The following is a 24,067-nucleotide window of genomic DNA, read 5'->3' on the forward strand; positions in this document are numbered from 1 at the left end:
GCTGAGGAGGCGTCTCCACGTCTCCCGGGTGGCTAGAGCGTCCTTCCGTGCTCCGTCGCGCCGCAGGTGACGGCGCCCGGAGGCTGTCGGGAAGTAGGCGGGGTGACGTGAGGTTGACGCTCGGCGGCGGGTTTTGCTGAGGTCCGAGGCCGGTGGCAGCTGGTGCTGGGGGCTTCGCGGAGCGCGAGGTGGAGCGGGGCGGCGTGTGGCCGGGGCCATGACGAGCAATGCCGGGGAGTGGTGTCTCATGGAAAGCGACCCCGGGGTCTTCACCGAGCTCATTAAAGGATTCGGTGAGCACCAAGGGGGCCGTCCTGGGCCGGGGGTTCCGGGAGGAGGCCCACTTCGGGCCAGGTGGTCACCGGCCGCCACCGACGCCCGGCGTCGGAGAAGTGACTTCGGGGACTGGAGTCGGCGTGTGTGGAAAGTAGGGCTTCGGCCGCGACCTCGGCCCGGGGCCGCCGCGTCTTCGCAGTGATCTTGGGAGCCGCACCACGAGGGCAAGGACTCCCCCTCGGCCTTGTGCACTGCTGTGTTCTCCGGACTTGGGACTCGGATACTTGAATTGACTCGAGCACCTTCCTTCCCTGTCTCCCTCCCTCACCATCTCCTACGTGCTTATCTTGTCCTTTCCGCTGTCCCCTCCCTGCGGAGCCTCCCTGTCCCCGGTGTGGTCAGGTGCAACGCTCAGGCCGTCGGTCCTGCGGAGCAGCCGTCTAGGGCGTGTGTTTTCCAGGGTGGTGGCTGAGGCCCCAGCCGCCCGGCAACTCGAGATTCTAGTTTCTCGAAGCAGAACTTTCCACCTTCCGTGTGTGGGCACCTCTTCCGGACCTCCAGATGCCGTCTACGCGGGCCTGCACGCTGCCTCCCTCGTTCTTTACTCTCTCCTTTTTGACTTCCGGTGAAGTTGAGTTTTCTTGAGGTAGTGCTCACGCCGAGAGCCTACCTCTGAAAGTCTGACTTCTTCCGTATTAGTCAACCAATAGGACATTTTGTCCTTCGTCATGTTACCAGCCTCTTTGGGGAGGGTTTTTCCTCCTCTCATTTTAATTTTTTCTTCAGCATTGTTTTTATTTTTATTGTTAAAATTTGTACCCGAAATACAGCAAACGTTAATGTAGATTTATCTATTGTACGTGGCTGAATATTTCGACTGTTACCTAGCATATGTTCAACTGTACCGCGGGCATACAGTTGTGGAGTTGGGAATTCTAATGTGAACTGAAGAACTGAGTCCAACTATAATAATATGTGCTCTTAGATTAAGAGTATTCAGAAACTGTTTAAGCACATAGATCTTGGAGAAGCTGGGCAAAAAGGAAGCATAGTCTGTAGTGCATTTACCTGAATGCAGCGTATGGAGCAGCTAGCAAAGTGACTAAATGGCAGAGTATAGATCTTAGGTAAAATGGTAAACTCATGCCAAATTACATACCATATTGTATAGATTCGGTTGCCCTGTAGTCGATGGGGACTTACTTTGAAAAAAAATTGAATGAAGTTCAAAAAGTTTGAAATAAAATTAATTTGTGATTAAGATTGATTATGCTTACAAGTGTTCAGAGTTATGATAGAATAAGACAAGAGAATCTTTTTGAAAATGGTAAGTATGCGGGTGATTGGCTTGAAATTAAGTCATGGGCTACAGAGAAAGTGGAGTCAGTATTTATCTTGTATTTCACTCTGAAGTTGCATGTGGAAATACCTTCTCCTCATTCTCTTTGGAGCAGGATGCATCCAGAACATGCTACATTAAAAGAGGAGTTCTCAGGGCTGTCAACCTTACAGTAGAGGTTGAGTGGTAGTATATTTCTCCTACATAAAAAGAAAAAAAATTTACAGGGGTTGATTGAAGGCAGGAAAGAAGAGACAAAAATGACTTTAGTTCTGGCTTGAGTGGCTAGTAAAGTACAAGTAGAAGAATAGGATTGATAGGCAAGAAAATCAGTACTGAATTTAAAGTGGTCACAGGTTATGTGATAAATTTTACCTTCAGAATCTTAGCTGTCATTTAAAAAGTTGACTTTCAGAAATAGTGGCCCAAATAAGTTTATTTTTAAATTGATGCAATCTAGGGCTGGTGACCCAGGTTCCTTCCCCAGAACCCATGGTAAAAGGGGAACCCTCCTGAAAACCCTCATTGTGGCCCATGCACATTAGTACTCTGTCACACATGTACACAATACGAAGAAAGAAATTAATGTAGTTCATAAACAACTGTTTCAGTTTCACAGATACAGAAAACTTGGAATTTGAAAATAATTTTGATAAAATTAGATGTTAGAGTGACAATGTGAATACATCTGCACATTAGTAAAAAAAAAACAAGTTACTAATGGATGACTACTAATGTAGAAGAATTTTGCAAAGTGTTAAATGCTTAAAAAAATCGCTTTATTCTAACTATTTTCATTTTTTTTTTCCCTGTCCAGTTCTTCTATTTACAATAGGGTTTGGAAGTTAATGCTTTTGAAAGTGAAACCTGTTTTATGAATACTATTGAAGATTTTTTGGGGGAAACAAACATAGTATGTAACATAGCCTAGACTAGTATTTGCTGTGTATATAGTTTTAATCTAGGTGTAACAAGATACAGATGTCTTTGTCATGAGAGAGGAACTTTTCTGTACTTACTGACCCGTGCTTTAGTATAGATGTGAATTACTTCATTGTTTCCTTGAGATTACATCTCTTATGATCACATCTAAGATTTATTTTATTCTGAGGAAAGAGACAAGTCAATACTTGGCTTTCACCCAAGAAATGCAGTCTTGAGAGGTTCATAAGTATTGTTTATAATTGTTGGGATTCCCAAAACAGCACTGATTGACTTAAAGGGTATCATTCTCTAATTTAGGGCTCTCAGTTAAGTTCAAATTGTGTAGTCTTTTTTTTTTCTTTTTAAGAGAGGTTATCTATTTGTTCATATCATTAGCCACACGGTATATATATATATATATATATATATATATGCTCTTTATGTATACGATGGGACAATTGAATGAGGTTGAGGGAAATTTACGGGAGTGTTCTTTGTCAGGAGGTGGAGAAGCTGGAGTCATCCCTACTGCACTTGATAGACTTGATGATATTGTTAAAAGAATGAAAAATGGTTGTAAAGACACCTGTTGGAAGGTAGCCTAAGCAGTCAATTAAGGCACTAACAGCATTTTGGACGAACATCACCCAAGTATTTTTCATAAGGAAGGGGGCTCCAGGTGTATTTTCAAGAAAATTATTGTTCTATATGGTTTGGAGAATCATCCCTGATAGCTCTACTCTTGGTTTGGAATAAGTGAGAGTTTATTAAGTATAAAGTAAATTAAAGTAAAAGAACACCTAGCAAAAGATGGAGAGGTGAACAAAACACCAAATGGGGACTGGAGAGATGTCTCAGTGGTTAAGAGCATGTATTCTTCTAAGTGCTTGTAACTCCAGTGACACGGATCCTCTGGGCTCCAAGGAAACATGAACTCCGATCACATACATATGCACAAATTAAAAATTAAAATAAACAAGCCACCAAACACTTAAAGGGCATCACCATAGGCTGCAGAGTTGAGCTTACTGAGCAGTTAAGAGCACTGGTTGCTCTTCTAAAAGACCTGGACTTGATTCTTATCACCCACATGGCAGCTCACAACTGTCTATAATGTCAGTCCAGGAGAACCAGTGCTTCATCCTGACCTGTAAGTACCAGGTGCACATGTGGTGCACATACATACAGGTAGGCAAAGCACTCATACATTAAATAATTAAATCTGAAGGGAAAAAAACCAAACAAACCTAAACCACAACATCAAATCAAGTACTTAAAACATCCAACAGAAATCCAGTGGGGAATTCTCTTTGAGGTTGGCTGGAGTTGCCCAAAGAGTTCTGGGCAGAGCAGAATGTCCCTTCCCTTTAGCCTTCCAGGTACAAGAACAAATCAACATTCATAGCATCCAGCAGAAACTAACTGGGGATGTTGAGGCCAATTTAATGATGTTTTGCTATCTACCTGTAATTTACTGATTGTTCGTTTACTTTGACTTGCTATATATATTTAATAAAATCACTCATTCAAAAAACCAAAGATACGACTATTGTAAATCATTCTTCAGACCATACAAAACAATTTTATTTTTTTCTTTTGTTTACGAATGGGAGACTGATGCAGGAGAATCACAAGTTCATGGTCAACTTCAGTTGATAAATGAAACTTATTAAAAAGGGGGGAAAATTAAAATTTTTTGAAATTATTTTGGAGTTTTACAGTTGTATAAGAATGACTACTAGTATCAATATGTCAGTGCATAAGTATTTTAAAAATTCTGTCATTTTAATTGTAGAACCTCCGTAGAAGAGTGATCTGGTTTGAATGACAGATTATATGATTGTATGGTATAGGATTTAGTTCAATTACTCATGAAAATGGTCTCGTAAACATCAGATAATGATCTGTTATTCAGCCCTGAACTTGAATATGTCCTATGTATCTTTCATATTATAAACCTGCACTGTCTTTGATTTGAATGTATTGGATCATTGGGCAATTAAGTGTTACAATCAGTTTTTAATTTAAGTTTGTCCTTGCCAGGGTCTGCTACTGCACATGGCACATAAAAAGTAGTTGATAAATAATAGTTCATTAACTTCGAAAATTCTTTCTCATCTTGTGTGGCTGTGTGTGTGTCTGTGTTTGTGTATGGTTTGTCCATATTCGTGTATGCAGTGGCTAGAGGCTGATGATGTATGTTCTTCAGTTACTTTGTACTTTAGTTTCTGAGATGGAGTCTCATGAACCTGAATCTCACCTGTTAGGCCAGCTGGCCAGTAAGCTCCAGAAATCACCCTGCCTCTCAAGGGCTATGGAAGCCTGTTTGGCTTTTTTGTGGGAGCTGGGGATCCAAATTTAGGTCATGCTTTTGGGCAGGCACTTTACTGCCTGGGACTTCTCATCTTTTTATTTAATATATAATAGTGTTTGCATTCAGTTCTTTGTGTTTGGTATTTTCTACCTCCTGCTTTTGTCTAAAAGGAAAACTTTGTTTTCTTTATTTTTTCTTTAGACAAAATAGGTATTAACTTTTATTTGTATGCGTATGAGGAAAGCTAAGCTTGATTTTGTTGTATCCTTTCTCAAGGTTGAGCTTTTAGGTAGCCAGGTGTGGTGGCTCATACCTATAAATTTAGTACTTGAACAAGACACATGGGATGATACGAACTTGAGCGTAGACTTTTGTTGTTCTGTACCAGAGATTGAATCTAGGTACTCTTATCACTGAACTAAAAGAGAAGTTTCTATAGGGAATGTTAGCCTTCCAGACAACTGCAAGCAAATGTGGACCTTAATTACTAGGAGCTGTAGTGAATTCAGCCAGACAGCTTACTATCCTGAATATTCTTGTGTTAAGTCATATTTTGTAGGTTTTAGAGAACTATTACCCAAAACTCTACACAAAAGACACTGGCAGACATAGTCATTTTTATTTTTTGTAGTAACACTAGCTACCGTCTAGTGGTCTTCAGTATAGTATATTAAATATGTCTTATTTATTCTCATTTGTGTCTTACAACAATGTATGAAGAGAAGATATAGAGGCAGAGTAGTCATATGTAGTAAATAATTGAGCCATGACTTAAATTTAGCAGTTAAGAATCTGAGCGCTTACCACATGACTACAATGGTACTTCTAGAATGGAGTTTCTTAGCTGGGGATAATACTCTTGGTTAGATAATTCTGGAGGTCCTGAACTCCTGTATTCAAATCATCCTCCCTCCCTTAGCTTTTCTAGTACCTGGAACTATAGCTGTATTATCTCATCCAGCCAGATAATTTATGTCCTCTGTAATGTAGGATTTTGTCGTTATCTCTTAACTCTTCTTACTAGATGCCAGTGGTAATTTTCCACACTAGTGACGATTTAAACAAAAGAAAACATCCTATAGACATTACTGTATATTCCCAGGAATACAGAATAGCCATGGTTGGAAAACAGTGGTCTAGAGCAGTGTGCTTGGCTTAGGGAAAGAGGCTAGTTGAAAATATATATTTGGAATCTATCAAAACTGAAGATTGAAAGTCAGTGTTAAATGTTGTTCTTTCATATAAGAAAAAAGGTTATATAATGTTTTTTGAAAAGTTAAGGACAATAAGAATCATAAAGACCCAGGGATTGAGTAACATGGAAGGCAGAGATCACCCGGTTCTGATTTGAAGCAAATAAACTCTTGAAACTTAATACTATGCTCTCAAGATGTTACTGTGAAACAATAGAGGCAGTAAAACTTGGCTCGGGGTGTTAGCAGTTTTACCATTTTTCTTTGTAATGTCTTGTTGCCCTGGAATGTACCTTTCTTTTAGTTAATATTTTATTTCTTGGTAAAGGAGAAAATAATTTATTTGTTTTCTAAAGTAACTTTTTGTTTCAGGTTGCCGAGGAGCCCAAGTAGAAGAAATATGGAGCTTAGAGCCCGAGAACTTTGAAAAATTAAAGTAAGTGAAGTTTTAGTTGTATTTATCTACATTTAAACACACTTTTAAAGATACTCAGACCTATTCATTTTTACGTGAATTATCCTAGGCTGAATACATTTAGGGTTTGTTTTTTTTTTTTTCAATCCTTTGGGGTAAGTATTATCCTGAGTTTATAACCTGAGATTCCTGTGTAAGTTATATACAAGAGATTAAAATTATCTACATTTTTATACCAATAAATTCTTAAAATTTACTTACAGTTCAATAGAGTTAACCCTAGAATGCATTTTAATCATTAAAATAATAAGTAATAGTCCATAAAATCTTTAGTGTTCAAACACTATTGTAGTGCTTCCTGAGAAAGTTAAAAGTTCAAATTCTAACTGTGGATGCTAGGAAGACTCTTTCACCATCTTTCTGATCAGAATCTCCTCACAGGGCTTAAGTCAGAGGTAAGACTGATGCAGGAGGAATAAGCTCCTGGCAAGTGATGGATGTTTAGATAGTTTTAGGCCCGGCCAACTTGGACTGTGTAGTGACGTTCTGTCTCTACAGACAAACAAAAAACATTGACTCTAATTGCAAATGGAGGACGAAATGAGTTTTCAGTTAGGAGAGTTCTTAACGTCTTACAGTGGAGACAAGAAATAGTCTTTGAGGGGGAAAATGGCAGCCAAGCCTAATGTTTCATTATTTGTACTCTCAGAATTTAGGAGACTGAGGCAAAATGACTCACGAGTGTGAGTCCAGCTTGGCTATATAGAGAGTCTTACCTGGGCTACAGGAGTGAGATTTTTGACAAAAAAGCCTATAAAGTAAATAAAATAAAGGGGCAAATGGTTACTGATAGCTACTGTACTGTTTTTAGTACTAAGAAAAAGATGAGCTTTTTTTCTCCCACTTTCATCTTCCCCATAGAAAGAGCAGTCATTGGAGACAAAATGAGAGACTAATTCTGGTTGAAATCAGGAAAGGTAAAAATGTGTCATTTGAACTGTATTTTACATACAGTAAAGTTTTTTTTTGTGTGTGTTTTGTTTTGTTTTTTTTGGGAGAAGAAAGCTGTCAAAAATAAGAAGAAATCTTAAATAATGGCTTAATGTGTCTTATAATCCCATTAAGAATGAGTAACATCATTATGTATGAAGTGGCAGTAGACATTCATGCTGTAGTATGAAGATTATACATAAATTCAATAATTATACAGTGACTTTCTAGAGCTAATAATGTGTATGCTGTCAGCTGCTTTATATAAACACCCTACATACTGGAATTTGATGTAAATGAATAGCTTCTGGTTTTACTATGTACTTTATTTTTGGTTTCTCTTGTTTTATGACAGGGCCACTAGCTGGACATGGTGGTGCATGCTTTAACCCAGCAGCACAGGCAGGTGGATCTCTGAGTTTGAGGTCAGCCTGGTCTACAGAGTGAGTTCCAAGAGACCTGTGGCTATATAGAGAAACCCTATCTTAAAAAACAAACAAACAAAAAACAGGCCACATGTAGACCAGGCTGACCTTAAATTTCTGGTCTTTTTGCCTCTACCTCCCAAGTACTGGGTTTGTAGGCCTGTGCTACCATGTTTACTCAGTCATTTTTCTATTTTTTTTAAAAAAATAAGTTAATAAAAGATAAAATTTAATTTTCTACATATTTGAGAATAAACTTTTTATATAATTCTGTTCTAAGTGATCTAGGTTTTAGTTTTATTAGCTTTTAAGTCAGCATTCTAAAGACTATAAATGACTACCTTGGTTATAAAATTTTCCACTTTCACCTGATTTAATTAATTTGCATTCTCTTGTTAAATGGCTGGCTATGACTTAATATTGATGATGTATATAAAAGAATCTGGTTTTGGTGTTGCTAATTTAGTTTTTTATTTTGTAGGCCAGTTCATGGCTTAATTTTTCTTTTCAAGTGGCAGCCAGGAGAAGAACCTGCAGGCTCCGTGGTTCAGGACTCCAGACTTGAAACAATATTTTTTGCCAAGCAGGTATGGTCTATAGATTCTCTGAAAAATTGCAAGAGCCAAGGGTCTCTAGTCTCTTATTTTTTTATATTATATTTGTCTAGTCTCTTATTAGATCAAAATTTAATAAACAATTTTCACTGCTTTTGTAAATGATATTTTTTAATGAAGCTGCTTCATTAATTTTTTTTAAAAACTATTTGCATCTAGTTTTGTATTTCCTTTTGTTGTGTACTTTCTTTTGGTTATACATTTAAAATTTATTCCCAGAAACAACTTTTGTTTATATGATTATCTCCTAGTATTTAATGTATTGATAACAAAACTGAGATACTTAAAAAGTAATCTGTTGATTAAAAAATTAGCAAGATTATTGCATGTTAATATAAATAGCTTTTGGACAAACTCAGGACCTTTAGCATAGCAAGCAACCTTCTATAACACACTAATGTTCTGAACCTCAAATAGCATATTTTAAATGAAAACAATTATATTTACCAAACCAAAATTAAAAAGTTCCAAAAAAATTCATTGTTTTAAATAATCTCAAATGTGTATCATGTCTAGATTAATGGCACCCAGAAAGAGTATGTCTTCTGTTTCTCCATTTAGCTTGTCTTTGTTTAACTTTGGTTGAAGAAAGCGAAGAAAATCTGTAATTCATTATGTGTGTAATTAGAGAGGAGTAAAAATAAATTTTAGGTAACTATAGTATTTTTTGACACTGTATGGAAACTTCAGACGTGTTATTTTAAAAGTCATGCCGAACTGGGAAGTGGTGATGCAGGCCTTTAATCTCAGAACTCAGAGGCGGAGGCAGAACTTTGTGAGGTAGAGGTCAGATTGGTCAGTGTAGTGAGTTCAGTCCAACCCGGGGCTACACGGTAAGACCTTGTCTCAAAAACAAACACAAAACAAAAGAAAAACGAACTTGTGGAATGTGTCTTGTGCTTTGTTAAATTCCTTTGGATCATTTTACCCTTTGTCATTTTTTTATTCTATGTGATTGTGTAGCAACATTAGTCATTTGGAAAACTCACTGTTTACATACTTCATTTAGGTGTTTGTGAATTTGAACTGAGGATTGTAGCAAGTCACATTTGTTAAAATCCTCTGTATTAGAAAAATTGTGTCATGAAATTTATAAACTTAGGGTTTGTTCAGAATTTTATAAAATTCCAATTTTTATTTGAAAATATAAATCGATGATAAACACCTGTCAGATTTCCTTAGAGCTGTAGGCTGATATTACTTATGTTACAGAAAATGTTTGTCAGATACTCTCAATGAAGTCATTTTGGCCAGTCATTTATTCTCTCAGGTAAAAACGACATTCCAGAGAAAAGGCAGCAACTTAGCTGAAAACTCAAATTATCACAGAAGAACTGTTTCCCAAACTAGCATTTCTTGGTAATGTGCTATGCAGAAGTTATTTGTACTTCGTTTTCCATTTCACAAAATAGTAAAGATTTGTGCACCCAGATTAAAATTTAATAAAAACAGTTTTCACTGTTTTATAAATGACATTTTTCAGTGAAGCTGCTGCATTTAAAATTTTAACTATATAAGTTAAATTGCTTAATACTATTGTTTGGGTGTTTTGTTTTTTAAATACATCATTACTTTTATGTCATCAGCAAGTAAAAAAGCAGGGAAAAGGTAAAAACTGTCTTAGAAACAGAAGACCTCTGAAAGAATCTATTCAAGAGGGTATTGAAGGAGATACTGAGACTCATAGCTAAACTCTGGGCAGAGTGCCAGAATCCTTATGGACAAACAGGGAGATAGAAAGACCTGGAGGGAACAGGAACTCCACAAGGAGAACAACAAAGCCAAAATACCTGGGCCCAGGGGGTCCTGCAGAGATCAATACTTCAACAAAGGACCGTGCATGGAGAGGATCTAAAACCCTGTTCAAAGGAAGACCATAGGCTGCTTAGTTTTCAAGTGGGTTCCCTGTAAGAGTTACAGGGGTTGTCTCTGACAGGAACTCAGTGGCCGTCTCTTTGATCACCTAGGGTGCAGCCTTGCCAAGCCACAGAGGAAGATGATGAGACCTGATAAGACCTTGATTAGACCTGATAAGCTAGGTTCAGATAGAAGGGGAAGAGGACCTCCCCTATCAGGAAACTAGGGAAAGGACATAGGGGTAGAAGAGGGAGGGTGGGAGGGACTGGGAGGATATGATGGAGGGGGCTGCAGTAGGGATACAAAGTGAATAAATTATAATAAATAAATGAAAATTTAAAAATTTATGAACATAAATATCTTCGTAATTTGACCACTACTAACCGCCTTTAATAGTTTGACTCATTTAATCAATAAGTAGACTATCTGTTACACAAATTTTAAGCATTTATAAAATATGATATTGAAACTGAAAGTTCATACATATCTTAGAGGTTCATACATGTGTTAGAGGTGGTTACTGTTAAGTTGTTGTATTTTTATGTGTTTCTTGTGTTTGTCTATGTGTATATTTGTTATTTATTTCACTTTAGCCTATAAATCTGAGTATTGGGAATTTTGCTTTTAAACAGTATATGGCTTGTAGTATGTATCCAATAAATGGAGACTGATCTGTTTATATTAAAACTGTCATGATTAAAAAACTTTGGCCCACTAAGACATTAAGATTAAGATGTGTGGTTTAATCAAGCCTAACTATATATATTTTGTTGTTGTTGTTGCAGTAGTAGGTTTTATTGTTGGTGTGATTTTGTTGGAGGGAGGAAGGATGTTTCAGTATGTAGCATAGAATAGTCTGGAACTTGGCATCTATCTGAGCCTCCCAAGTGTCAGGATTACAGACATGTGCCCTCTATACCTAGCTAAAGGCTTTACTGTTGGTAAGGTTTAAAAGATAACTTCATATAAAAGAGATGATCCTATAGTGAGAATTTATAATTTCTGATGTCCTTTAATTGTTTTCTTATTCATTACATTTCTGTTTTTTAAATGTTTTTTGAGATTAAAAAATCATGTGCTTTACTTGCATGTATACCTATGTACTACATGCATTGCCTGCAGAGGCAAAGAGGGCATTGGATCCACTTGAACTGGAGTTACAGACAGTTGCTAACCACATGTGGGTTGGACTCAATCCCACATCCTTTGGAAGAGCAGTTAGTGCTCCTAACCACTGAGCCATCTGTTCACCCACTCCCTGTTACATTTCTATCTTGCTGTAATTTAATGTCTTATTTGTATTGTACTATTATTATACTTTAGATGTCAAATTAATGATTTCCCATACAATATCATTTTATTCTGCATTACAGGTCAGTTTCACTTTAATATTTGTTAATTTGCTTATTTTATATTTCATATGAGCCTGTTAGAATTATTATATAAATATATCATCCCTGATTTTATGTTTAAGGGATTTAAATGCTTGCAGTGAAGAGTACTAGATTTTTAGGAGTGCTTTCAGAAAGCTAAAAAGTGCTTTTGAACTTGATGTGATCATACTTTGATGTCTGAAACAATACATTGCAGTAATACGGTTGCCATATTACTGACAGCTAAGGCATGATCTACTAACTTCTTTCTAGTTAACTGCATCTATTCTGCCTTTTAGGAGAGAGTTGATTGAGTAGTTAAAAACACACATGAACTTTACAAACGATGGTACACTCACTGTGATTTATTAGAGCTGGTAAATAGATCAAAATCAATAAAGAAAAAGGTTGTGTGAAGCAAAATCCAGAAATCCACAGGGGGAACTTCCAATTGTATTCTGCCAGTGTTGTTACAGATGCTACTAACTTTTCATATTGTGCTTTCTGACCTTACACATGGTATTGTCTTCCAGGGAAATTCCACTGATTTGTAGTGATGATGTTTTTTATAGATCTGGTGGTTGTTCATGTCGATTACTTTAATCTTCTGACTCACTGGAGACAGCTGATAATGCCGACCCAAAGTTGCCACTCTAAGGCACATTGTTAGTATATGAATATGTCACAAAGACCCTAGATAAAGACATCTTAGGCATCACTTTTCGAGACCCCCTAGGCGGGGAAAGACCAAGGAGTCAAACTTTTGAGGATGGAGTATTTGCTGAATAAATAAAGGATTTGACTTTGTTAAGGTCTGAACAGGTTGTTCCAAGTAAGTAGTAAGGTTAAGTAGGTATTAACCAGTGGTAGAGGCTGGGGGTCATTCCAGATTAACAGCAGCTTCATGGTAAAAGGAAATGTGACTAGTGAAAGTACTAAAGGAAGGCCAGTTTAGCCAATTGTGGACAGCAATGGGGAGATGATGTGGGACTTGAAGTTGAATAGTCAGAATCAGGTAGGTTAGATATAGGGTTAGAGAAAGTGGCCTTACAGCAAGTATATTCTTTTATGTCTACAAACTGTCAAGGTTATAGACAACAGTTTTGTTCCTTTATGACTGCCTGCTATTTCAGGGGTTTCTTCATGATCCAAGATCATTGCCAGAGCTTTGATTACTCTACCGCAGTTCCAGACGCCAGACAGTAGAAAGTGGGCAGCATAATCTGTTGCCTTAATGGACATGGATAGAATTTGTCAGTGTCTTAAGCTTACTTCTTTTTAGTAACTTGAATTAGCGAAGGAAACTAGGAAGATGTCTTTATTCCAGGTTGCCATGGACCAGGCCAAAATTTGGGCATTCAGCTCTTAGACTAGATGAAAGAAGTGTAGATACTGGAGAACAATTGTCAGATTATACCTGGAGGAAAGAGACAGAGCATGTAGTGTATTTTAGACTGGTTGATCTTTTAAGCTGATTAAGACTTGTTTTTTTTTTTTTTGTTTTGTTTTGTTTTGTATTTTTTAGCAGTAGTTACACATTTTAGAATTAAACAGTGAAAAAAATAAGTCTCTCAGGGTTTTCAGATTCCTGCATGTGGTGCATACCTTTAATCCCAGCACATGGAAAACAGAGGCAGGTGGATCCTTGTGAGTTTGAGGCCAGCCAGGTCTACAAAGCAAGTCCAGGACAGCCAGGGCTACACAAAGAAACCCTGTCTCCAACCCCCCCCCCCAAAAAAAAATAGACACACAAACACACACACACACACACATACACACACACTTAGGATATAAAGTAGTTAGCACCTTTAGTGTATAATGAATAGATTGTGAAAATGAAGGAAGAATACATTGATGATATCTTTTTTTTTTCATTTTGCTGAAGGTACATAAAATGGAATTATGATAGTTCTTGATTTATAACAAATTTATGATTGAAAAATTTATATAACAAATTTATATAACAAATTTATAAAAGAAAATTATGGTTTTCTTTTATTTATTCGGCTATTTACTTGGTTATTTAAAGAAATAGAGTAAATGCCTAATAATATGAGTTAAATTTTCCTGTTGTTTTTTTTTTCCTATCTTACTGTTGTCTAATGTGATATGTATCTTCCCTCTCTCCATCCAGTATAACTATCATGGAATTCTGATTGTTATTCATCCCTTGTCCTTCTTTGTGTGTATATGGAGGCCAAAGGTGAATCACAGGTGTTCCTCAGGCACCATATGCTTTTTTGAATAAAGATCTCTCACTATCCCAGAACTCAGCAAATAGGCTATCTGACCATGGAGCCCAGGTATTTATTTGCACTGAGATTCTGAATATGTGCTGCTATGCCAGGCTCCATACCCCTTTTAATTGTAGGTCTGGGGATTGAAAAATCCTCAAATTTGCAAATACTTTATTGACTCAACCATCTCCCGAGGCTCATTTTTTATTTTTATTTTTGTAATTTTGCAAACTTTTATAAGGGTAAATATATGTAAAATTTTAACTTAACAAAAAGTATCATGCTATATGTAATTTTGAGATACATTTTTCACCCACTGTTAGGTTCCATGTATAAGTTGTCACTATAATTCATTTATTTTATGTGTTATATCAGCTACATGGATTTTCTGTGGTGTACTTTGCTGTAGATTGTCATTTGTGTTTTCTTTTCTGTACATTCTTGTCTCCTGTGTTATTTGTATAAGTTTCTCGTAGATCTACACAAGTAAAATGATGACTTAGTGTAATATATAAATGTGCAATTTAGGAAAAAATGTCAAAAACATTTCCTGAAGCAGTGTCTCTGACTGATAGTCCTAGTAAATGTTACGAATTGAAAGCTAGGGGCTGACAGGATGGCTTAGCAGGTGAAGGCACTTGCCACCAAACCTCACATTCTGAGTTCAATTCCTAGAACCTATATGTTGGAAAAAAAAAACCTGTTCTTTTTTCTTGTCATTCCTTATATAATCTTTGTGTTATTTCTCAAATTTGTTATCTATCTTTTTATTTTCTTTCAGGTTTATTTTAAGGAATAGCTGTCTATATTGATATATGGGTTGCTTAGACTCTAATCCATTGACTGAAGTGTCTGTCTCTGTCCATTATACACTGTCTTACTATTTTTAGCTTCTCCATAAATTTCAGTACCTAATAATAATTATAGGTTTCTTTTCTTGCTCGTTTCTAAGAACATGCTTGCTGTAATTGTTCCTATGTCCAAATAAATGATTATGTCATCCACAAATAATGGGAGTTTAATTTTATTTTTTTTCTAAGCCTTTGGGCTTCATTTACCTCCAGTAAATCATTCGAGATGTTAAAAGGACTACTTTTATTCTTAGTCTGTTTAGTATATTGACTCTGCCTTTTCTATAATGTTTTCTAGATATGGAAGTATTGTCATTAATTATTGCATTTATTATGAAATGATACTGTACTTTTTATGAAGTACTCCCTTATGTTTCAGTTTAGATGATCATGTTTAATACCCTTTATTTAATAGGTTACTATAGCGAATGTTGATGAAAGTTTTCTTTTATATTTCTATATCTGTATTGATCAGTTGGCCACAATGTGGTGTCTTTTTATGATTAAATTAAATACTATAGTAGTGTGTAGTAATAGGTTTTTGGATCACTATTAATAATATGTGCCTTAATTTTTCATAATGGCTTTGGCTGGGATTAATTTTAGTATTAGGGCCATGCTAGTTCCATGAAATAAGTTGGAGTGTATTATCTTGGTTATTTGTGTGTGTGTGTGTGTGTGTCAGGCATAGTGAACCAAACCTTCAGCAGAAGGGGAGTTAGTATGATGGGGAAAGGATAGGAGCCCCACAAGCACCAAATATATCTGGGCACAGGGTTTTTTTCTGAAACTGTTTCTCCAACCAAGGACCATGTATGGATATAACCTAGAACCTTTACTCGGATGAAGCTCGTGGTAGCTCAATAACCAATTGGTTTCCCATAGAAAGGGGAACAGGGACCATCTCTGACAGGGACCCAATGGCAGGCTCTTTGACCTCCCCACCCCCCAAGGGAGGAGCAGTCCTGCTAGGCCACAGAGGAGGACTTTGCAGCCAGCCCTGAAGATACCTGATAAAACAGGTCCAGATGAAAGGGGAGGAGGTCCTGGAAAGGGGCAGGGAGAAGCTGAGGGAGGGTTTGGGAGGGAATAACGGAGCGGGATTCAGCTGGGATACAGAGTTAATAAAGCGTAACTAATAATAATAAACAATAAAAATAAGATAAAAAAACAATAAAGTAGATGATTTTTTTTTCTTCAAATTTTGGTAGATTTGCTCTGTAATTTTGGCTTTGCATTTGTGAGAATATTGTAAACTTTACGTTTAATTAAAAATGCAGATTATTTCTTCTTGAGATTTCCCTAGAATTTCTCAATTTTGACATAAAAATTTAATGATATTTCATATGATCATTAGCACTTTCTTATTTTGTACTTTAAGCATATTATTGAATTCCAGATTTTTACTTGCATACTTATATATTTTACTTGCATACTTATTTACTACACTAATATTCTGGGTTAGGATAACAGCCTAGTTGATCTTATTTTTATTTTCAGTCTCTTTAGTCTTTTCTTTAATTTCAACTTTTTATTATTTAGTTTCTCTGTGAAAAATCTTTTAGGAAATCCTTAAGATCATTGATTTATAAGTTAGTAAATGACCCTTATGATTACAACCATTTCATACAACCAAAAATGCTCTTTAGTTTTTAAATATATCATTGTAATTTGTTTCTTTATATAAAGTCTTCAGAATTTCATTCTGCTTGCTTTATTTAGTCTGTCCAAATTTTCAAGGCTATGTAAAAAAAAATTTATATTTGGAAAAGGACCTCTGATATGTCAGCTAAAATTGTTTATATTAGTTTGGTTTTCTGTTGTTCTTGTTTCTTTGTGACTCCTCCTTCCCCCAAGTTTCTTCATGAGCAGCATGTTTATCTCTATACTTAGTTTGGGTCTGTATTTTTAAGATATGCTCTCACTGTGTTGAAAGCTTAAGGAATCCTACTTCTTCAGCCTCCTGAGCTTACTTTTTATTTTAAAGGTTAATGTTTATTTTCTCTCTCTTTCTGTGTGTGTGTGTGTGTGTGTGTGTGTGTATATATGCATGCGTGCGTGTGTATGTGTATATTATGTGCAGGTGGGTCTGTAGGCATTTATCCTTACATATCTAGATATAGAGGCTAAAGCAGGATGTCAGGCATCTTTCTCTATTGCTGTCTGCCATATTGCCTTCAGAGAGGGTCTGTCAATCTGAAACTCATCTTTTTAGCAAGGCCGACTGGCCAGTGAACTTCTGGGATCTGCCTCTGATACACTTTTGGCATGCACATACAATTTTTCACATGGATTCTTGAGATTTTTAACCCTAGTCCTCATAAGAGCTGTGTGTGTGTGTTTGTTCACACACCCTGAGCATTCCCCGTACCTCTTTGAAGAGTATTTTTTCAGAAGCCAAAGTTTCCTCATTTATGATTTGGGGTTGGGCTTGGGGGATTGATTATCTATCTATTTATTTATTTTGAGACAGGGTTTAAGGCAACCCAGGCCTGCCTTAAACTCATAGAAATCCTTCTGCCTCCTTTTTCTGAATGCTGGGATTAAAGACAGGTATACTATGCCAGGCTGATTAACTTTCTGTTTTTATTTTTTAATATTTATTTTGTTTTAAAATATGTATAAGTGTGTATGTTTGTATACATGCGTTCAGGTGCTCCTGGAAGCCAGAGGCATTGGATACCCTGGAGCTGCAGTTACCTATAGTTGTGACCTATCTATGTAGGTACTTTGAACCAAATTCAGGTCTTCTGGAAAAGTAGCAAGTGCTTGAAACTGCTGAACCATTTCTTCAGCCCGTTTCTTTTTATCTTGTGTTGCTGATGTTTACATTGGTTGTGAAGTTCTTCCCATTTCTATGATCTTAACATTTTAAGCGTCGTGAGCAGTGTGGAAGATAGCATTTTATAAAACAGTTTATGATCTCATTGGAGAAGCCCACATACATACATACATAGGATCAGCTTGGTATGATATCCACTATACAAAATCTAAACTCAAATTCCCTCCTGGTTAGCTGTGTTCCCTTGGGAAGCCACTTAATTCTTTGTGCCTCAGCTTCGATAAGCATAAAATAATATTTTTAAAGTTTGTTGAGAAGATTAAAATAATTGGTATGTGTAAGAACCCAGAAAACTTTTCGGTACATAAGGAGGTACTAACTGTTTTCTTTGGCTCATGTATACATAAGGTCCATGTAATCTGTGGAATATACAATATGAGGACAACATGATAGCTTATGGTTGAATAAAAATAAGTGTACAGTATACACTCTTATTGGGGATTCAAACGAGAGTGGAAATGAATTGTAGAATTTCTGAAAGCTGTCTAATGGAGTTAAAAAACTTGGGATGTATACTAAAATATAGTTGAATTGGATAAGAGTAAGTTTAGGAAGGACACATTTTTTTGTTGTAGTCAGCTGGTTTAGGTTAGGCTGATTGGTCTTGTTGCCTTAACTGGACTTGTTTTCAGTGATAATGGTTACTAAGTTTCTTTGTCTAGAATCTTCCAGACAAGAATTTTATCAAGTTTTTGAAAGTAGACCAGAATGAGAACTAAATGCTTATGCTGGTGCTATCTGAAGTAGAATTTGAAGACTACTTCTGTTTTGGGGTGTTTTGTAAAAAAAAAAGAAACAAATTCTTAATACTCTTCCTTTTATATTTTATAGGTAATTAACAATGCTTGTGCCACTCAGGCTATTGTAAGTGTGTTATTGAACTGTACCCATCAAGATGTCCACTTAGGAGAGACATTATCAGAATTTAAAGAATTCTCCCAAAGTTTTGATGCAGCTGTGAGTACTCTTCTTAATCTTAAAATGACCTATTTGTGATTGTTCTTATTATAATAGTCTACTTTTCCAAATTATTTTAGATGAAAGGGTTGGCATTGAGCAACTCAGATGTGATTCGACAAGTGCATAACAGTTTTGCCAGGTAAAGATCTCTCTGTGTGTGTGTGTGTGTGTCTGTGTGTTTATGTTTGTCTGTCGATTGATCAAAGATCACTCTATCAGTCATGTTCTATCTTTTTTTTTAATTTGCTTTTTCTTTTGCTCTCACTCTTTTTTCTCTACTGTAGACAGCAGATGTTTGAATTTGACACAAAGACATCAGCCAAAGAAGAAGATGCTTTTCACTTTGTCAGCTATGTTCCAGTTAACGGAAGACTGTATGAATTAGATGGGTTAAGAGAAGGACCAATTGATTTAGGTAATTTGCTTTCTGTTATGGTTATTTTACTTTGTATAAGGAGAAATATATTCTATATTCTCCATTCTTTTAAGTACAGCTGTGCTTAAAATTTGATGATAGAAAGTATTTTATAGAGATAGTATAATATGATGTCTTGAGTGCTTGGTGAAAATGATAACATATAGCAAGGACTTATACACCACAATTCATTTGGGGCCTATGAGTTTTTTCTAAGGGAATATGCTTTTTCAACACATAACTTATTTATTTTTAATTACAGTGAGTAAATTTATTTATTTTGATATATGGCTTTCTAAGTAAACTGGCCTTGAATTTGTGATTCTCCTGCCTCTGTCTCTCCTGCTGGGATTACAGCAGAAGGTGACATCATGTTCAGTTTTGCAATGGAAAACACGAGAGGGGTGGAAAAGAGCTAAAGGCAGTACATGTGACCAGAAAGCAGAAGTGGGGAAAAAGAATCAGCCAGAAGTAGGCAGGAGTCTTCGAGTAGAGCATTGTAGGAAAGCAACAAATGGAAGCAAAATACAGTGATGAGTATGTGTGAAACTGACTTAAGGGAAAAGCCATTTTTATGATAACCTAAAAGACTGCTTCAAGAATTTGTATCTGAGAGAGAGCACACATGCACACACATAGTCCTACAGTATATGTTAGGCAAGGACTCTATCACTGAACTACTTCAGCTCTTCACAAAAGAATTGTGATTTTTTGTGACTTCATTAAATTTCTTTTGTTGTATTAGAGTTCAGTCCAGGAAACCTTTGCTTTATTTGAATCTAACACATGCTTCTGATAAAAATTTAAACTTTTATATAAAATTAGGCCAAAAAAATGTGTCTCAGTGGTAGAAGTCTTACCTACCATATGTGATGACCTAGGCTCATTCCCCACCACAACAGTAAATAAATAGGTTTGTTTATAATTTTGTAATTTTTGATCATTTTCCACACACAACTAATACTTCATCTAGTGAAGCTTTCTCTTTAAAATATTTATTCTGTCTGTTAAAATAATTTTGTAGAAGCTGTTTTTCCTTAGTTTGATAATTAATTTGATCTCTGTCTTCTATGTGATCAGAAACTGTTCATTATAGTTATCAGATATAAAGGAAGTACTAGACAGTACACAATGGCCATGCTCATTGCGCAGCTGGGGGTTATGATGTAACTTCTGGGAAAAAGATGATTACAACATTTTTGCTAAATGTTCTTGCATTATATGTGGCTTTCAATTTTGTGTTAATTTTCCCTAGCATATAGTAATTGTAAAAAGTAATTTTTATCCATTATTCATACACGCGTAGGATGTATTTTGATCTTTCTCACTCTCTACTACTCCTTATCAATTTTTTATTTTACATTTTTTGAGAGTCAGACAATAAGGATTGAATCCGTATTTTACCACTAATGTGCAGATTTTTTTTTTTCTAAGCCTTTAGTTTCATCATCTGTAAAACATAACCTATAAAATTGCATAAAGAATTGGTGTAATGGGAGGGATGGATGGAGGGACGGTGAGAGTGAGGGAGAAAGAGAGAGAGCATGAGCGAAAGAGAATGAGGGAATGAATATATCCAGGGCTATGTATGTGTTAGGCAAGTACTCTGTCACTGAGTGTAGTTATCTTTATCTCACTGTTATACGTTTAAGCGAGTTATCTTCCTAATTCATTTCTCACTTCCTCAAATATTTTAGTGTCTACCAACATGTCTGTTGTTTGATAGCATGACATGATGTTAAAAAAATGATACGACAGTACGAATGATAGTATTCTTCTGTTATCGGAAAATAAGAATTGAGGGGTGACACGATACACTAAAAAGAGCTGACAAGGCGTATGGTGGCTCACACCTACAACTGGAGCTCTGGAGGGCTGCATCAGGGTTACATGTTCTCAGACAGAGTGAGCTGCTTACTGAGACCTTTAACATGCACACATACACACACAATCATGCACACGTCCACTTCTGTAAGTCTTGGATTTACTTAAGTATTGTTGATTAAAACTTTGAGAGAACGTTAATGTTGACTTTCTGTTTTTGTTTTAACTGTTTTAACATTTCCTTCTAGGTGCATGCAATCAAGATGACTGGATTAGTGCAGTGAGGCCAGTAATAGAGAAAAGGATTCAAAAGTAATGTTCCAGTAATGTCATTGATGTATAAATCTGGTTTTTAAGGTTTTTTTTTTTTTTTACTTAAAAAAATTTTAATTCTTTAATGTTAATATGTTACATATCTGACCTATTCTTGATTGAATTAATGTATTCAGAATATGTCTTTCAGAAATTTTATTTAGTGATATGACAAGTAAACACACTGACTTCCATTAAGTGAGAATTTTTGCTTTTATTTTTGTTGTTTTGGCAGTACAGGGCATTGAACCTAGGGCTTCTGGAATGCTAGGCAAATGATCTACCATTAAACTATAGCACCAGCCCCAAATGGACTGCTTACTACTGCTAAATATTAGTATAGATAGTTGTGAACTGTTATTTTGGTTTTAAGGATTTTGAAATGAATTTATTTTGAAGTAATTATATATACACTTTCATTTGTAGAAAGTAATAGATTATATGTACTGTTTACCACAGCCAAGACCCAGTGAAAATCCCTTTCTCCTTAGCATTCTTCATGTTCATTTATACCTACTGCTAATTCCTTCCCCTGAACTCACTTTCCCTCTATCCACACCTTAATCCTTGGGTTTATATTTTCACATTTTCAAATGAAATCACACATTTTGTCATCTTATATTATGTCTTTTTATTCAACATAACGCTCTAGAGGTTGTATTGTTTTGTGGTGTTAAGGATCCAACTCAGGACCTCATGCACACTAAGCCAACACCCAGCCACTGAGCTACATTTCCAACAAGAGTGCAATTGTTATAGGTATTCTGTAGTATAGAAGTTGGATTTTTTTTTAAGCCATTCACTCATTGAAAGAAAGTCTTTAATTCTGCTCATTTCATTTATCAGTATTTCGCACTATGAATTGTGTTTTTGTTGTCAATTTTAAGAGTTCTTTGCAAGACCTTAGATTCTTTTTTATTATTTTTTTAACAATTTGATAATTTTTATTCTACTATGTTGAGCTTTTCAATCCATGATAATGGTGAATTTGTTTATTTAGGTCTTGATTTCCTTCATCAGAATTCATAGTTTTTTAATTAAATTTTTATTTTTTATATTAATTAGTTTATTTACTTTGTATCCCAGCTGAGAAGTTGTAGTTTTAAGCATATAACTACTATATTTATTTTTTCTCAAGTATGTAATGACTTCATATTTTTGAGTGGCATTTTAAATAGTATTATACTTTAATTTTTGATTCCTATGTAGTCTTACTAATTAATAGAAAGAATTGACTTTAATCAACACATAATGTCTATTTCTTAAGATTTTCTTTGCCACAAATGAAGCTGTCTAGTAGTATAGCCCTTTTTGTTTTATTTAGATTAGAAAAAAAATGCTGTTAGATGATTAGAAAAAAAAAATGCTGTTAGATGACTGAGAGTTTTGGTTTCCACTCAGTCTTCTGATACTGCAAATGGGTGTTTTATTACTGCCTGGCAAACATGGAAAGCCTAGCTTTCTCCTCACCTTCTTTGGTCACTAATCCAGGTATCTCATTATAACTTAGTGAGCTTGGAAGTCTTGGATTTCTATCATTTTTAGATACGGTATGGGGACTGTTATCTAAATCATTTGTTTCCCAGCCTTCAGCTTTTCTTGTTTGAATGAAGAGCGGATTTCTGCTAGTTTTGTTGTTGTTGTTTTGTTTGCATGTATGAGTTGGGGAAGGCATTGTTTGTTTTTGCTTCAAGTCAGAGATACATAAAGCAGAAAAGAAATCCTCTAAATTCCTTGTCATTCATGAGTCTCTGTTCCCTATCTTGTCTGCTTTATTTTTTTAATTTATTTATTTTCATTAATTACAGTTTATTCACTTTGTAACCCAGCTGTAACCCCCTCCCTCATCCCTTTCCAATCCCACTTTCCCTCCTTCATTTCTTTCCTTTCCCCTCTCCAAGTCCACTGATAGGGAAGGCCCTCCTCTCCTTTCCTGTGACCGTAACCTATCAGGTCTCATCAGGACTGACACAATTGTCTTCCTCTGTGGGCTAGTAAGGCTGCTTCCCCCTCAGGGGGAGGTGATCAAAGAGCCAGCCACACTGAATTCATGTCAGAAACAGTTCCTGTTCCCATTATTGGGGAACCCACTTGGATACTCAGCTGCCATGGGCTACATCTGTGCAGGGGTTCTAGGTTATCTCCATGCATGGTCCTTGTTTGGAGTATCAGTCTCAGAAAAGATCCCTGGGCCCAGATGTTTTGGTTCTGTTGCTCTTCTTGTGGAACTCCTGTCCCTTCCAGGTTTTAACTATCTCCCCCTTCTTTCCTAAGATTCCCTGAACTTTGCCCAGAGTTTGGCTATGAGTCTCAACATCTGCTTTGATACTCTACTGGGTAGATTCTTTCAGATGGCCGCTGGTAGGCTCCTGTCCTGTTCCTTGTTTTCTTCCTTTTCTGATGTCTGTCCCGTTTGCCTTTCTCAGTGCAGAGTGGTCATCTTACCTAGGGTCCTCCTCCTTGCTTATCTTCTTTAGGTGTACAGATTTTAGTATGTTTATTTTATATTATATGTCTATTATCCACTTATAAGTGAGGATATACCATGTGTGTTTTTCTGCTTCTGAGTTACCACACTCAGGATGATCTTTTCCCACCTTTTGCCTACAAATTTCATGATTTCCTTTTTTATAATTGCTGAGGAGTATTCCATTGTGTAAATGTACCACAATTTCTGTATCTGTTTCTCCATTGAGGGACCTCTGGGTTGTTTCCAGGTTCTGGCTATTACGATTAAAGTGCTATGAACATGGTTGAGCAAATGTCCTTGTTGTATACTATAGTTGAGCATATTTTGGATATATGCCTAGGAATGGTACAGCTGGATCTTCAGTAGCACTGTTCCTAATTGTCTAAGAAAGCACCAGATTGATTTCCAAAGTGGATGTACAAGTTTACATACCACC

At 36.2% G+C, this 24,067-nt stretch overlaps 1 protein-coding gene and 1 non-coding gene across 4 annotated transcripts in view; both read left to right on the forward strand.

The window, feature by feature from the left end:
- Nucleotides 1-14: 14 nt before the first annotated feature.
- The window catches only part of Uchl5 (ubiquitin C-terminal hydrolase L5), a 38,939-nt gene continuing 14,886 nt past the window's right edge, over nt 15-24,067 (forward strand). The window contains exons 1-7 of one of the 3 annotated variants that reach the window (XR_002476788.2): nt 15-293; nt 6,419-6,482; nt 8,358-8,463; nt 18,482-18,607; nt 18,688-18,749; nt 18,895-19,025; nt 21,098-21,161. Coding sequence is in view for 2 of the 3 variants with exons in the window: in XM_021647474.2 (XP_021503149.1) it covers nt 218-293; nt 6,419-6,482; nt 8,358-8,463; nt 18,482-18,607; nt 18,688-18,749; nt 18,895-19,025; nt 21,098-21,161 (629 nt within the window). In the remaining variant the exon portion in view is untranslated. The remainder of the gene's footprint in view (nt 294-6,418; nt 6,483-8,357; nt 8,464-18,481; nt 18,608-18,687; nt 18,750-18,894; nt 19,026-21,097; nt 21,162-24,067) is intronic. The other 2 variants (XM_021647474.2, XM_021647473.2) reach the window with 2 other exon arrangements.
- On the forward strand, nt 1,690-1,823 carry LOC132646631 (small nucleolar RNA U109). The gene has a single exon (XR_009584883.1). It is a non-coding gene; the product is annotated as a small nucleolar RNA U109 (small nucleolar RNA).

Source organism: Meriones unguiculatus, chromosome 11 (assembly GCF_030254825.1).
Source record: "Meriones unguiculatus strain TT.TT164.6M chromosome 11, Bangor_MerUng_6.1, whole genome shotgun sequence".
In the NCBI taxonomy this organism is placed as follows: Eukaryota; Metazoa; Chordata; class Mammalia; order Rodentia; family Muridae; genus Meriones; species Meriones unguiculatus.